Source organism: Salmo trutta, chromosome 8, assembly GCF_901001165.1.
Source record: "Salmo trutta chromosome 8, fSalTru1.1, whole genome shotgun sequence".
Taxonomy (NCBI): Eukaryota; Metazoa; Chordata; class Actinopteri; order Salmoniformes; family Salmonidae; genus Salmo; species Salmo trutta.
Window position 1 is genome coordinate 41,198,757 of NC_042964.1, and position 13,037 is coordinate 41,211,793.

Below are 13,037 nucleotides of genomic sequence, written 5' to 3' on the forward strand. Positions count from 1 at the left end.
TAGAACCAGTACAGGCTACTCCTTAAATGTCCCTGCTCTCTAGTAAGCGATGGGCCCTATTGTAACAGATGCAATAAACATTTATACAGGCCAATTACTGCAGGGCTAGTAATGTTGATAATGCCTTGACTAATAGAGTTCCCCTGCCTTGCTGGTGCATTTGTAAAACATGCATCTGTGAGGTTGTGGACATCTCACCTTTTGTACCACGGTCCACCAGTTCCACAGGCTGTATGCGCGGCAGCCCAGCAGAATAAAGGACTAATTGAGATCCATTATGACAGCAGTGCATTGTGTATTACACTGTAATGGCATCACATGGACTGGACTAAAGGGCAAAGCATTACTGAACACTGCAGCCATGGTGCCGTCTGCCCCCAAGACCAGCCTGAACCCATTGATTCACTTCTGTATTGGAAAAATCTGTTTCATTGGACCATTCATTTGTGCAGTGAGTCAGGGACTTGACTCGTGGAGCCACACCCATCCCCCTTTCAAATGGAGCTTGTTTATTCCATGTAGCCAGACATCGTAGTGACCCATGGTGTTGTTGATGAAAGGGATGGGAAACTCAATGCAAAGGCTTATAGTTTAGCTAGAAGTATTTTTGTCATAACCATTAACTCTTACTGCACAATGTGAAAGTAAAACCAAACTAGATGGACTGTGCAGCAGGATTGGTTCTTGGGCAGCCAGGAGTCAGTTTCAGACCTTCTCTGAGTCGTCTTCATTTCTTCCCACGATTGAAACGCAGCATGCAGACAAGCGGCGCTCTGTCAGTAAAATTGTGCAGGAATGTTTGCCAAGGTCCCCTAGCTGACAGATCTACGTCCCATCGTCCCTTGTTCTCCTCCGCTGGCACCAGGCCAGAACTTCTGGCTGGAGTAAACTGCTCCCTGTCCATCCAGCCTAACACACTGTCAGACAGTTGGATCTTCTTTTGTCCTTTTAATTAGTCACGCTTCAGCTCGGTAATCTCATCAACAATGACAGGTAATGTTAACAAGGCACTTAACCAGCGCTGATTTAACTAATGTCAATCTGTTTCTGAATAAAATCAGCTATGACTAAGATCAAATATAAGATCCAGGAAATCTTTATTTTTTAATGCTGCTTGACTTTCCTTGGCCTTCTCATGAATGGAAAAATAAAGTAATTTCATGAATGGATAGAAAAAGGAAGTCCAGCCTTTTTTTGCAGAAGCTGAGGGATGATGGTGCATCATACGGGAAACCCAAAACCTATAGGATCATCTGAAGTGTTGTTGGCTTCCACCCCAGAGCACTTAGTGCTCAACTACATAAACAATGAGCATATCAACTCACAGCTGAGTAGTCAGACACGCCTTCACCAGTCGCTCCAAATTTCAGCTGTCTCGGGTTCCAGTCGAGTGTCAGCAAGACAATACACGACTGTTCCTGCAACAACCTGTATAGTGTTGGCCTATACCTTAGACATACTGACCCACATGGAAAACTTACTCTGTGTTTGCTCTGTCCCAGAGCAGTGATAACATGGACAAAATATTGAAATAAGCAATTTGTCAGAGGTCAGAGGCCTCTAGTCTATGGAAAAGATTGCTAGCTTTGCTCCCACTCACTTTGCACAACCACAAGTGGATTATTTGCTTAAACTACATGCCTACATGGCTTGGATTTTGACACCTCGCCATACAAAGTATGTCAAATGTCCATAGCTCGCTTACAACACTGTGTAAACCATAGGGACATTTAGCCTGTTGTGTAATATTCCAGGTCAGATTTCTGCTGTGTAAAGGGTATCAGACTCATTGACTTTTCATCCATTGTTAGTTTCAAATGAAACTCTGGACTGTAGTTCCCCATTTGAGTGTGAGCCTTCAACTCATTCACTTAAGGCCATGTGTGGCAAGCATGTGTATGTGGTATGTCCAGATTCAGTGTTCCATTTTTGTCTTTTGAATCACTTCTGTAATATTGTGATGTTAGTTCCCTGGGGTTGAATGGCAGACGGGCAGCATTTATTTCCTGACAGTTTCTGCCTTCTGCTGCTCTTTTGTAGCCTAGATAATCTCCAGTGTTTATAGGGACGTGCCTCCTTTTTAAGTAGCAGTTAATCCACTGAGGCCAGACTAACAGTGGTCACCGTTACACTCCGCCCTCACCAGGCGTGGACATCGAGGCAGCCAGGAAGGAGGAGGAGCGGATCATGCTGAGGGACGCCCGGCAGTGGCTCAACAGCGGAACCATCAACGACGTCCGACACGCCAAGTCCGGGGGGACCGCACTCCACGTCGCCGCCGCCAAGGGATACGCTGAGGTTTTAAAGTAAGTCCAGACCTCTTACCTCGCCTTTACCTCTAACAAGCTGTAGCCCATCTTTGGATTCCTTTTTATTATAGACTTATCGCCTTTAATGCTGATTTAAAAGAGATTTCCACTTACATGTTGTCGTTAGGTATTTGTTGTTAGGTGGATTCTGCTTATAGCCATGTCCCTTGTGGGATTTCACTTCATTACTGTGCCAGTGGTTATCAAGAGCCAATCTCTGGCCTGTCAGTACAGACAGACTGCCCAAGGGAGGGACTGCAGCACCCTGTCCATCTGCTCCTGGGAATGCAGCCAACGAAGTCTCCCACACACTCCACTGCCATAGTTGGCTAACACTAACATCTACCATGTTGAGTACCAGATACTCGAGGTCAACATTTTTCCTGTCCTGCAAGACGTTTGACTGAAATAGGCTTCTTAAACCTTTGCATGAATGTATTTGCACTTATGCAAATAGTTGATAGAATACTTTTTGTTTTATTTGTGTCTTTGGGTTCTGTTTATGCCTAACTAATACGAAATACAGCCATAATGCTGGCACAGTAACTAAAGCCTGGACACTGGCAACGACTGATAAGATTAGGTTGCAGCACCAAATCCCAAAGAACAAGATTAGCTAAATCTCATAAACACTATTTTTGTTTCCCCCTCTGCGCCCCCCAGGCTTTTAATCCAAGCAGGGTATGATGTAAATATTAAAGACTTTGACGGCTGGACCCCGCTCCACGCTGCTTCACATTGGGGCAAAGAGGAGGCCTGCAAGATACTGGTGGAGAACCTGTGTGACATGGACCTTATCAATAAAGTGGTGAGTAGTAATTCTATGGAGTCTCCATTCTCTATCCATACCCTCTAAGGTTCAGTTGAATATGGAGCATGTACTGTACTGCACATATATATATGCTCTTCTCATAACACAAGTTCTGAGAATTGTGTTTCCTCCTCAGGGTCAGACGGCTTTTGATGTTGCAGATGAAGATGTCCTTGGCTACTTAGAGGAATTACAGAAAAAGCAGAATCTGGTAAGCCAGTGTGGCTAATGCTTACATAAGAGCTTTCATTTGAGCCTGGATGAACTGCATAACCTGCTATTAAAGCTTTCAAAAGTGAAAGAGTCACTGGTATATGCCTTGCAGGTGTAGAGGCCCTTGATCAAATCAGACTTTTTCTTCTTTTTTTTGTTACTGAAAGTTATGGCGTTAGGGTGCCAACTGCCTTCAATCATTTAATGTTTTTCTCCTGTTGCAGCTCAATAGTGAAAAGAAGGATGTTAAGAAGTCTCCCTTGATAGAAACGACGACCACTGGGGACAACAATCAAAATCTAAAATCCATTAAGAGGTAAATGTCCTGGTTGGGGGGAAAAAGGGGTGACATTAGGTAGACGCTCAGTGAAATACAGTCATGTAATGGATTCTGTCTTTTTATGCATTAACCCCAGGGTAGGTCGCCCACCCCATCTTTTAACTGCTGCTACACTCTTATCTATGCATAGTCACTTTAATAACTCTACCTACATGTACATATTACCTCGACTAACCGGTGCCCACTGCACATCGACTCTTCACCGGTACCCCCAGTATATAGAGTTAAGTTCATGTTTTAAGTATCCCTATATTTCTGTTATTACGGGGCTATCACTCTGTTTATTAGTGCGCCTGCGCATCAGTCTCGTTGTCGATGAACCTGGCCTGAGTGCAATGGCAGCCATGTGGTGTGCTAATACAGTTTAGTAAACGTTGTTTAACTGGAACCTTGTCGTTGTCATTTCGAGTTAACATATAGTCTCGCTATTGTTATTTTACTGCTTCACTTTAATTACTTGTTCCTTTTATTTCTTATTTGTCATTTTTTTAAACTGCATTGTTGGTTAGGGGCTTGTAAGTAAGCGTTTCACTGTAATGTCTACACCTGTTGTATTCGGCGTATGTGACTAATACAATTTTATTTGAGGTCTAGGCCACGGGGCAAACTATTGCTAAAGTGCCTGTTTGAAATACTTTAAATGTACTGAAAGTATGGTATCTCCAAGTCATTGAGGCACCCTGATAATATGGAGGTTTATGGGTGTTGCTCTGAAATGGTGCACACATGTCTTTGTAGTCTAATAATAATGAATCCATGCAGACTGAAAGTACCAAACATTGTGTGTGTGTGTGTGTTCCAGCAAAGAGACCCTCCTCTTGGAGCCCGAGAAGCCCGCCCCGCGCATCGAGACCCTGGAACCGGAGAAGGTGGACGAGGAAGAGGAGGGCAAGAAGGACCAAGAGTCCAGCTGCTCCAGCGAGGAGGAAGAGGAGGAAGACTCGGAGTCTGAGACTGAAGCCGGTATGTTCAACCTACTGCAATGGTACAATGGCAGGCAGTGTTTCTAAACCTTGACCTGATTTCTGAAGAAGACCTTAGACCCTGTCTACATTAGTTGAACTGATTTGTAAATGTTGGAGTGTGTCGTAGATGTACTCTTTTGAACGGTGTCTGTACATACTTGTTGCAACGACATCAAACACTGTTGTCTGTGACATCACCTATGGTTGTGCATCTTTATGAAAAAGTATAAACACAAAAATGACAGTCGGCATGACATGAACAAAATATGGTCAAAAAAGCATACCTGCTCTATTTTAACACCAACAAACCCATCCATTTAAAAAAAATTTAAAAAATTGTGCTAAAAAGACATGTCTAAAGGGGGGTTTGGTGCTAGCACTTTAGCTAGCTAGCTAATCAGACCATATCTTGCAATGACGGTCTGCAGACAGTCTACCTGATTATCGTTTTTATTTAAAAAAAATTGGCCAAGAAATGCTTGATGTAATTTAATGGTCTACAGACATGTGGTTAGATGAAGTATAAACCAGTTTTTATGCATCAATAACTCATACTAGCCCCTCTCTTCCTCCCCTCCAGACAAGAACAAGACGCCTGTCCCTATGAGCAACAGTAACGGCACTACTGTGGTGCCAACGCCGACCAGCGTTACTGTGTCCTCCACCTCCCCAACCAGCCCCACTAACCAGGTGACTCTCACCTCGCCTGTCAAGAAGGTACGGCCTGGTGGATAGGTCCACTGAAGTCCTCCACTAGTCCTCGTCAGCCTCTTCTGCAGAGAGTTTATCACGCCTTTACAGCTCCCACTACTGAAGAACTTTTTCTGGAGTCACATGACTGACCAAGTTGTTCCGCGTCCCTGAAGTTTGTTAGTTATAGAACCTAAAAGGAAGGTTTAACCGCTGATGCGTTAGGAAGTAAGCTGTAAACCGGGATACATAGCGACGAATGCAGCTTTCACACGAGGCCCTGAAATGAGCCATCTCAACGCCTCACCGGTATACAGATCAATATAATTCAATGTCTGTTTAGTTAAAGCTTTAACACAAACCCGCGCTTCATGCTTGGCTCAAGATACACGGGGTTTACATAAAGGGGGTTACCTGGGATTTGTTGCCGGTCACATGAGTAGTACAACACTTGGGTAGGTGTTGTCGCCGCCTGCGGTACACTGTGAACAGAAACAAATGTCAGAGGCCCAGGGGGCGTGAGAGTTACGATTAGTTGAAGAACAGGAGCTCTGGTCTTCAAATCAAACTTTATTTGCCACATGCGCCGAATACAACAAGTGTAGACTTTACCGTGACAAGTGTAGACTTTACCGTGACAAGTGTAGACTTTACCGTGACAAGTGTAGACTTTACCGTGACAGACTTTGCACTCCGGTACCGCTTGCTGAGCGGTAGCAGAGAAAACAGTTTCTAACTTGGGTGACTGGAGTCTCGGACAATTTTATGGGCTTTCCTCTGACACCGCTTATTATATAGGTCCTGGATGGCAGGAAGCTTGGCCCCAGTGATGTACAGGGCTGTTTGCACTACCCTCTGTAGCGCCTTACGGTCAGATGCTGAGCATTTGCCATACCAGGCAGGATGCTCTCCATGATGCAGCTGTAGAACTTTTTGAGGATCTGAGGACCCATGCCAAATCTTTTCAGTCTCCTGAGGGGAAAAGGTTTTGTCGTGCCCTCTTTATGACTGTCTTGGTATGTTTGGACCATGATAGTTTGTTGGTGATGTGGACACCAAGGAACTTGAGACTCTCGACCCGCTCCACTACAGCCCCGTCGATGTTAATGGGGGCCTGTTTGGCCCTCCTTTTCCTGTGGTCCACGATCAGCTCCTTTGTCTTGCTCACATTGACAGAGGTTGTTGTCCTGGCACCACACTGCCAGTTCTCTGACCTCCCCTATAGGCTGTCTCATCATTGTCGGTGATCAGGCCTACCACTTGTGTCGTCAGCAAACTTAATGAAAGTGTTGGAGTTGTTAGGCCATGGAGTCGTGGGTGAACAGGGAATACAGGAGGGTACAAAGTGCCCCTGAGGGACCCCAGTGTTAAGGCTCAGTGTGACAGACGTGTTGTTGCCTACTCCTACCACCTGGGGGTGGCCCGTCAGGAAGTCCAGGATCCAGTTGCAGAGGGAGGTGTTTAGTCCCAGGGGCCTTAGCTTAGTGATGAGCTTCGTGGGCACTATGGTGTTGAACGCTGAGCTGTAGTCGATGAACAGCATTCTCACATAGGTGTTCCTTTTGTCCAGGTGAGGAAGGGTGGTGTGGAGTGCGATTGAGATTGCATCATCTGTCAGGGCGATATGCGAATTGGAGCGGGTGTCCGGGAGGATGCTGTTGATGTGAGCGATGACCAGCCTTTCAAAGCACTTCATGGCTACCAACGTGAGTGCCACGGGGCGGTAATCATTTAGGCAGGTTACCTTCGCTTCCTTGGTCACAGGGACTATGGTGGTCTGCTTGAAACATGTAGGTATTACAGACTTGGTCAGGGAGAGTTTGAAAATGTCAGTGAAGACACTGATCCGTCTGGCCCAGCGGCATTGTGAATATTGACCTGTTTTTGTTCACATCGGCTACCGAGAGCGTTATCACACAGTCATCCAGAACAGCTGGTGCTCTCGTGCATACTTCGGTGTTGCTTGCCTCGACGCGAGCAGAAAAGGCATTTAGCTCGTCTGGTAGGCTCACATCACTGGGCAGCTCGCATCTGGGTTTCCCTTTTGTAGTCCGTAATAGTTTTCAAGCCCTGCCACAACCGATGAGCGTCAGAGCCGGTGTAGTAGGATTCAATGTTAATCCTGTGTTGACGGTTTGCTTGTTTGATGGTTCGTATGAGGGCATAGCAGTGGTTGTACATGGGGGTGGGTAGCCTTGCTCGACATTGTTAACGGTACACTGTTGAACCCTGGAAGGACACAGGTAAGGTCATCAAATATTTTAGCAGTGTTGATTATTACAAGACACAATGAGGATGGGAATTTATTGTTAAAAAATGGCCCCCAGTTTCCCTTTGTCTGCTGCCCTCTGCAGTGCAGATGTGGCGTTGCAGCTGACAATGTACTGTCTCTCTCAGTGCAGGCCTGTTACTCTTTAGAGGGCACTTCTGCTTTATTCCCTCATAAGAACTGAGGCAATGGACTTACGCCACATTATCCTAATGATACTACAAACTACTCTTACTTTAAATGTACTATCTTTCCTTCAACACCACTGGCACAGTATCATTAAACTAGAAAAAAACCTGTTAAGTTACAAACAATACCCGGTTTATACTACTTTTACTATTTTTACGTTTCGTTGAAGTCCAATATTTTGAAAAGGTCACGTTTTCCCTTTAAGTTTCCCTTTATGTGCCCAAGGAAATTTCTCCCGTTGGATGTATCCTCCCATCTGATTGCATTTTCTTTGTGGAGGACTCTGCATTCAAGCTGAAGTCCAGACTTTGAAATATACCCATCGCTATCCCAGTTATCCATATTTCCTGTTATCGCTCTTGTAGAAATGCTCTTATTCCCCTACTACTTTAATGCCTAGCGCGCACACAACACAATGTCTTCTGTCTAACGAGTGATCAAAACAATTTAACAATGTCCGCTTTGAGACTAGCATTGTCTTGTCTTTTCAAAATGCCTCTCGTGTCCTGCGAGAGCTGTCACTCACTCAACCAATAGAAACGATTGACCCCCTTGTCAGACATTGTTTGGTGTGATCAGGCCTTAAAATATATCTTTGTCTCTCTGTGCTAGGAACTGTCTATCTTTGCTGCTGCTTCTCTCTCTACTCTGTTTTTCTCTCTCCCACTCTATTTGTCTCTTTCTCTCTGTCCGCCCCTCTCTCATCATGGCTCTTGTCTTGATTGGCTTTAGTCTGATTATATTACTGCCCTCATGCCTGTGGCGGAGCCAAGCTGTCCTGCATTGTGGCGTCAAGGCTTGCGCAAAACTGGCATTTCTCTTGTGCCCAAAAAACCCATGGTGAGGCATTGGTGTGTTCCAGAGTTATTAGTTACCCTGCCCTTGTTACCGCCGCACCAAACGACAACTTGCCTAATCACCTGACTTCAATAGCCCATCCAGTCAACACTCTTGCTAACCTAGTGACAGTCCCTTCCCCCCGCCAAAACATTTATTTTCTGCATGGATCTTCAAACACACTGTCCTATAATGCTTTCTCTGTGTGTCTGTGGCTCATGTGCTCCAACTATTGTTGTCTATTTGATGTTTCTGTAGCCATTATGTGTAACAGTGTGCCCAAGGTTTGTGTGAGGACTCAATCACTAACTGGAGTTTCAGTAAACAGTGTTTATTCTCTTTAGTGTCTGATTGTAGGCCTGCCACTGCTGCTAAGAGTAAGGAGTTTGTACTCTGTCCCTCAGTCAAAAGTCTAGTACCAGAGTTTATTTATTCATTTTACCTTTATTTTAGTAGGCGAGTCCCATTGAGACCAATGTCTCTTTTTCAAGGGAGCTGTCGACCTAGATGTGGTTATATTATTTCTAGGGGTGCAAGTCACTTGTGGTGTCTCGAGCATGTCTCCAGACCTCCGGTTCCCCCTCCAACATGCGCCTCTACTCAAACATCCCTCTTAAATTTGTTGTCAATCCATGACACGTTATCAAGTGCTGCCAGAGATCAGAGAGTAGCCTCTGCAGATTCATTCCACACCAAAACTCCTTTGCTTTTTGACCTCTTGATTAACCTCTGTGGACTGCTCTGTGTTCTTCACCCCAGAAAACTAAACCCCGGACTGCTGCCTTCGTCTGCTCTCTGTATACACCTGCATTGCTTGCTGTTTGGGGTTTTAGGCTGGGTTTCTGTACAGCACTTTGAGATATCAGCTGATGTAAGAAGGGCTATATAAATACATTTGATTTGATAAACCCCCCTTATTAATGTGTCTTTGCTAACCACTAACCCTTCTCCCCGCTCTCTCCCCCCAGGTGGCCCAGCAGGTGTCCCCTGCCGGTAAGGTCTCTCCTAAAGAGGTCTCCCCTAAAGATAAACCGGAGGATGACAAGACTAAGAAATCGGACGAGTCCCCGGCGTCGTGGCGCCTGGGCCTGAGGAAGACGGGCAGCTACGGGGCGCTGGCGGAGATCACGGCCACTAAGGAGGCCCAGAAGGAGAAGGACACGACCGGGGTGATGCGCTCGGCCTCCAGCCCACGCCTTTCCTCCTCCCTGGACAACAAGGACAAAGAGAAGGTCAGTAGCTAACTAACACCACGCTGTCTGACCCAGGCATCGGTGCCTGTCTGACGCAGGCATCGGTACCGTTATGTGTCCCGTTCTGAGCTTGTCATTAGTGCTGACCCTATCATATATTTACTGTATGTCCCTATAGGACCCATTCAGTGCCCCTACTATAACAATGTGTCCCTGTCTAGCCTACTCAATAGTGCTGATACTAAAGATATTTGATGACATCTGTTTCAAATCATGTTATATGTCCAGCTGCTTTGAACACATTGAAGTGTGTGTGTGTGTGTGTGTGTGTGTGTGTGTGTGTGTGTGTGTGTGTATTAAGATGAAGTTGATGGTTCACCGTTCTAGACTGTTTTGAAAAGTTGCGTTGCTGGATTGAAGTTGAAATCCACCTTCGACGGAGAACGGGTTTGTTGGCCCGGGGACAATGTATGAAGAATGTTAGTAGATGTAGCATGTTTGTTTGGGGTCATTTGCTTGAGCTCCTAATGTTTCATGTGCAGGAAAAAGACAAAGGAACCAGACTTGCCTACGTTGCCCCCACCATCCCCAGGAGACTGGCCAGTACATCAGACATTGATGAGAAGGAGAACAGGTAAAGTGCCAGCGTGGTCCCTCTGAAGGGAAAAGTGCATTGACAGGAGCACCACCTGCTGTTCACTGCTGTGTTACAGGCCCAAAGCAGCACTGCATGTTGTCTTGATGTAGCCGCTCTGCTGCCTCTGAGTACTTCAGTTTACAATGAAAAATCTATAGATTTAAAAAGTGGGCTCATACATATTTCTATGACGTGTAGGAATTAGTTACTGGAAAATTAATATTCTCACTGTTCACATTTGACCAGCATCAATCAGATTGACAATATCACAAATATTGGTCATTGATACTTTGTTAGTCATTACTGATTTTACATTTAGACACATTTTAGGATTTATCCAGTATTGACTTGTTGTAGCACAAGGCTGCGGGTCCTTGCCTGTATATTGTGGAGCCCTGGGTGCTATTGTAGTGTGTGGTTCCAATCCCAGGGACTCTGCTGCTAGTCTGGTACGTAGCGGCTCCTACACCAGGAGACGCTGGGACGATGAGCTGAAGAACAGTGAAGGAAGTGCTTCCACCAACCGAACAACACCCAGCTATCAGCGCAGGTTAGCCACGCTTCACTATATGCTACCTCTCAGAGTCCTCAACATGACTGACTCACTACACCAGATCAGCGCATCCATTCATTCAGTACTAGTTCTGGACTTACTAATGACGTCGTGGACATATCCAGTTACACTCTTTAGTTGACTCTTAGTAGTTTTGCTCATTGCTAATGTCAATTTTGATTTCGGAGTGCCATTTGAAAACAGGGCATGTACATGCAAACATCTACTGAGAAAAGCTGTGTAAGTCAGTCCAACGCCTCTGTCACAAACGCCACAGTCTCCTGCATGACTGTACTAGTCCTGTCAGGTTTCTGTGCCTTTAGTTTCTCTATACTACACACCAGGTTCTACATTACAATCTACCATGGTCATGCTCTTACAGCCTGCAAGGTTCCAAAACTACATTATCCAGAATCCATCACTATGGCTCAAGAAACCAAGACATAGAGCAAGTGTATCAGAGCTTAGTGTTTATATGTTATGTGTGTGTATGTTATATAAATGTGTGTGGTGTGCGCCCCCTTGCTAACATGCCTATCTCCCCCCCCCCCACACTGCCAGTACGTCCCACACGCTGACGCTAGGGCGGAGCGGCAGCACGCGGGACGTGCCAGCCAAGTCCTCGTCTGCCTCCAGCTTGGACTCTATCACCTGTAACACTAAACCCTGGCAGTCACCCACCTCCCACTACCAGTCTTACAGCATTTACCGCAGGTATACCACCAGCCCCCACTGAACAACAACCTCTATCCACCTCCACTGTCTGTCTGTCACCTGTCTGTTGGTCTCGGCTACATAAGTGTTGTGTAGTTCCATGTGTCTTTGACGATTGGTGTTCTCTTGACCCTCCCATTAACTAAAGAGATCAACCCCATTTTGGAATACTGGGTAACGGCTAACGGGAGAGGAATTCATCTTCAAAGGCCACAGTGTTAACTGTTTTGGATCGCCTAGTTTTCATAGCGTGTCATTCCTGGTATGGGTAATGGGTCCTCCCCTTTCTACCCGATCTTCTTCCCTCTTTCCTGTTCTCTCGTTCCTTCTCTGACTGTTGTCCCACTGATATCCACAGTGGTTCCTTTGGCAGGAGGCACGAGGACCTGGGTTCGACCACTTCATCCTCAACTATCACCACCACCACCTCGTCTGTTACCTCGCCCACCAGCCACCGTGACCGCAGCCTGCTCTCCAGCCAGGGCTCCTCCTCCACCCGCACCGGATCCTCCAGCCTCACCAGCAGGTACGCACACACGTAACACATGCATGTGACACACAGGGATCTCCCCCAAATAATGTAAGAGGAGCACTGCATCACTATGTAAAATAAGTGCATTTTATTTGTTATCATATAAGGCAATTTTTATCTAGATTGCAGGAAATGGCAGTTACAGGTGATTAAAAAAAATCCTGGGAGAACCCTACACACATGAATGTAAAAAATTGTTGGTCCTATTTTGAAGTCCTGTGTGTACAATTGTGTGGGTCAGGTACTGGGCAGAGGAGAGTGCGGAGAGGGAAAAGGAGCGGGAGAAGGAGTCTGCTGCAGTCATCCCTACGATTAACACTGCTTCTACCACCACCACCACGTCCACTACTGGCACTATCATTGGCTCTGACGGCAGGGAGAGACGCAGGTCCGACACGCGCACGTACGCGCACCCCCCGCCTACACACACACACACTCTGAAATGGAAACACACATGGATGCCCACACGTGCACCCACAGGGGAAAAACAAGAATGTCACTAATACACACACACCTTGTCTATAATTTTACACAAAGCTCATGTTTCTTCACTTGTTTATACAACTAGAAACAATGTAATAACTGCTGTCTCTCAGAAAGCGGAATATCTTGAAGTTAGCAGAATCCTGTGCTGTTTGAGATTGCATTGCCTCCATTTGAGAATTGGGTGTGATCTCCTACAGTGTGTACACACTGCAGGAGGAGCTGGAGTCTGTTAAAATGAATGGGGTTAAGAGCACGTCTTCCTGTGAAGTCACTGCAGCTGAAAGAAGCCACCTGTTCTG

The 13,037-nt window shown here is 45.9% G+C and overlaps 1 protein-coding gene across 15 annotated transcripts in view; it reads left to right on the forward strand.

Moving 5' to 3' along the window:
• The window catches only part of LOC115198972 (protein phosphatase 1 regulatory subunit 12A), a 63,934-nt gene that overhangs the window by 30,582 nt on the left and 20,315 nt on the right, over positions 1–13,037 (forward strand). For 4 of the 15 annotated variants that reach the window (XM_029761423.1, XM_029761430.1, XM_029761427.1 and 1 more), the window contains exons 4-16: positions 2,147–2,306; positions 2,973–3,117; positions 3,257–3,331; positions 3,558–3,649; positions 4,476–4,636; positions 5,219–5,355; positions 8,519–8,626; positions 9,592–9,855; positions 10,359–10,450; positions 10,884–11,003; positions 11,568–11,720; positions 12,079–12,246; positions 12,494–12,655. In XM_029761423.1, coding sequence (XP_029617283.1) covers positions 2,147–2,306; positions 2,973–3,117; positions 3,257–3,331; positions 3,558–3,649; positions 4,476–4,636; positions 5,219–5,355; positions 8,519–8,626; positions 9,592–9,855; positions 10,359–10,450; positions 10,884–11,003; positions 11,568–11,720; positions 12,079–12,246; positions 12,494–12,655 — 1,837 coding nt within the window. The remainder of the gene's footprint in view (positions 1–2,146; positions 2,307–2,972; positions 3,118–3,256; positions 3,332–3,557; positions 3,650–4,475; positions 4,637–5,218; positions 5,356–8,518; positions 8,627–9,591; positions 9,856–10,358; positions 10,451–10,883; positions 11,004–11,567; positions 11,721–12,078; positions 12,247–12,493; positions 12,656–13,037) is intronic. The other 11 variants (XM_029761424.1, XM_029761436.1, XM_029761433.1 and 8 more) reach the window with 9 other exon arrangements.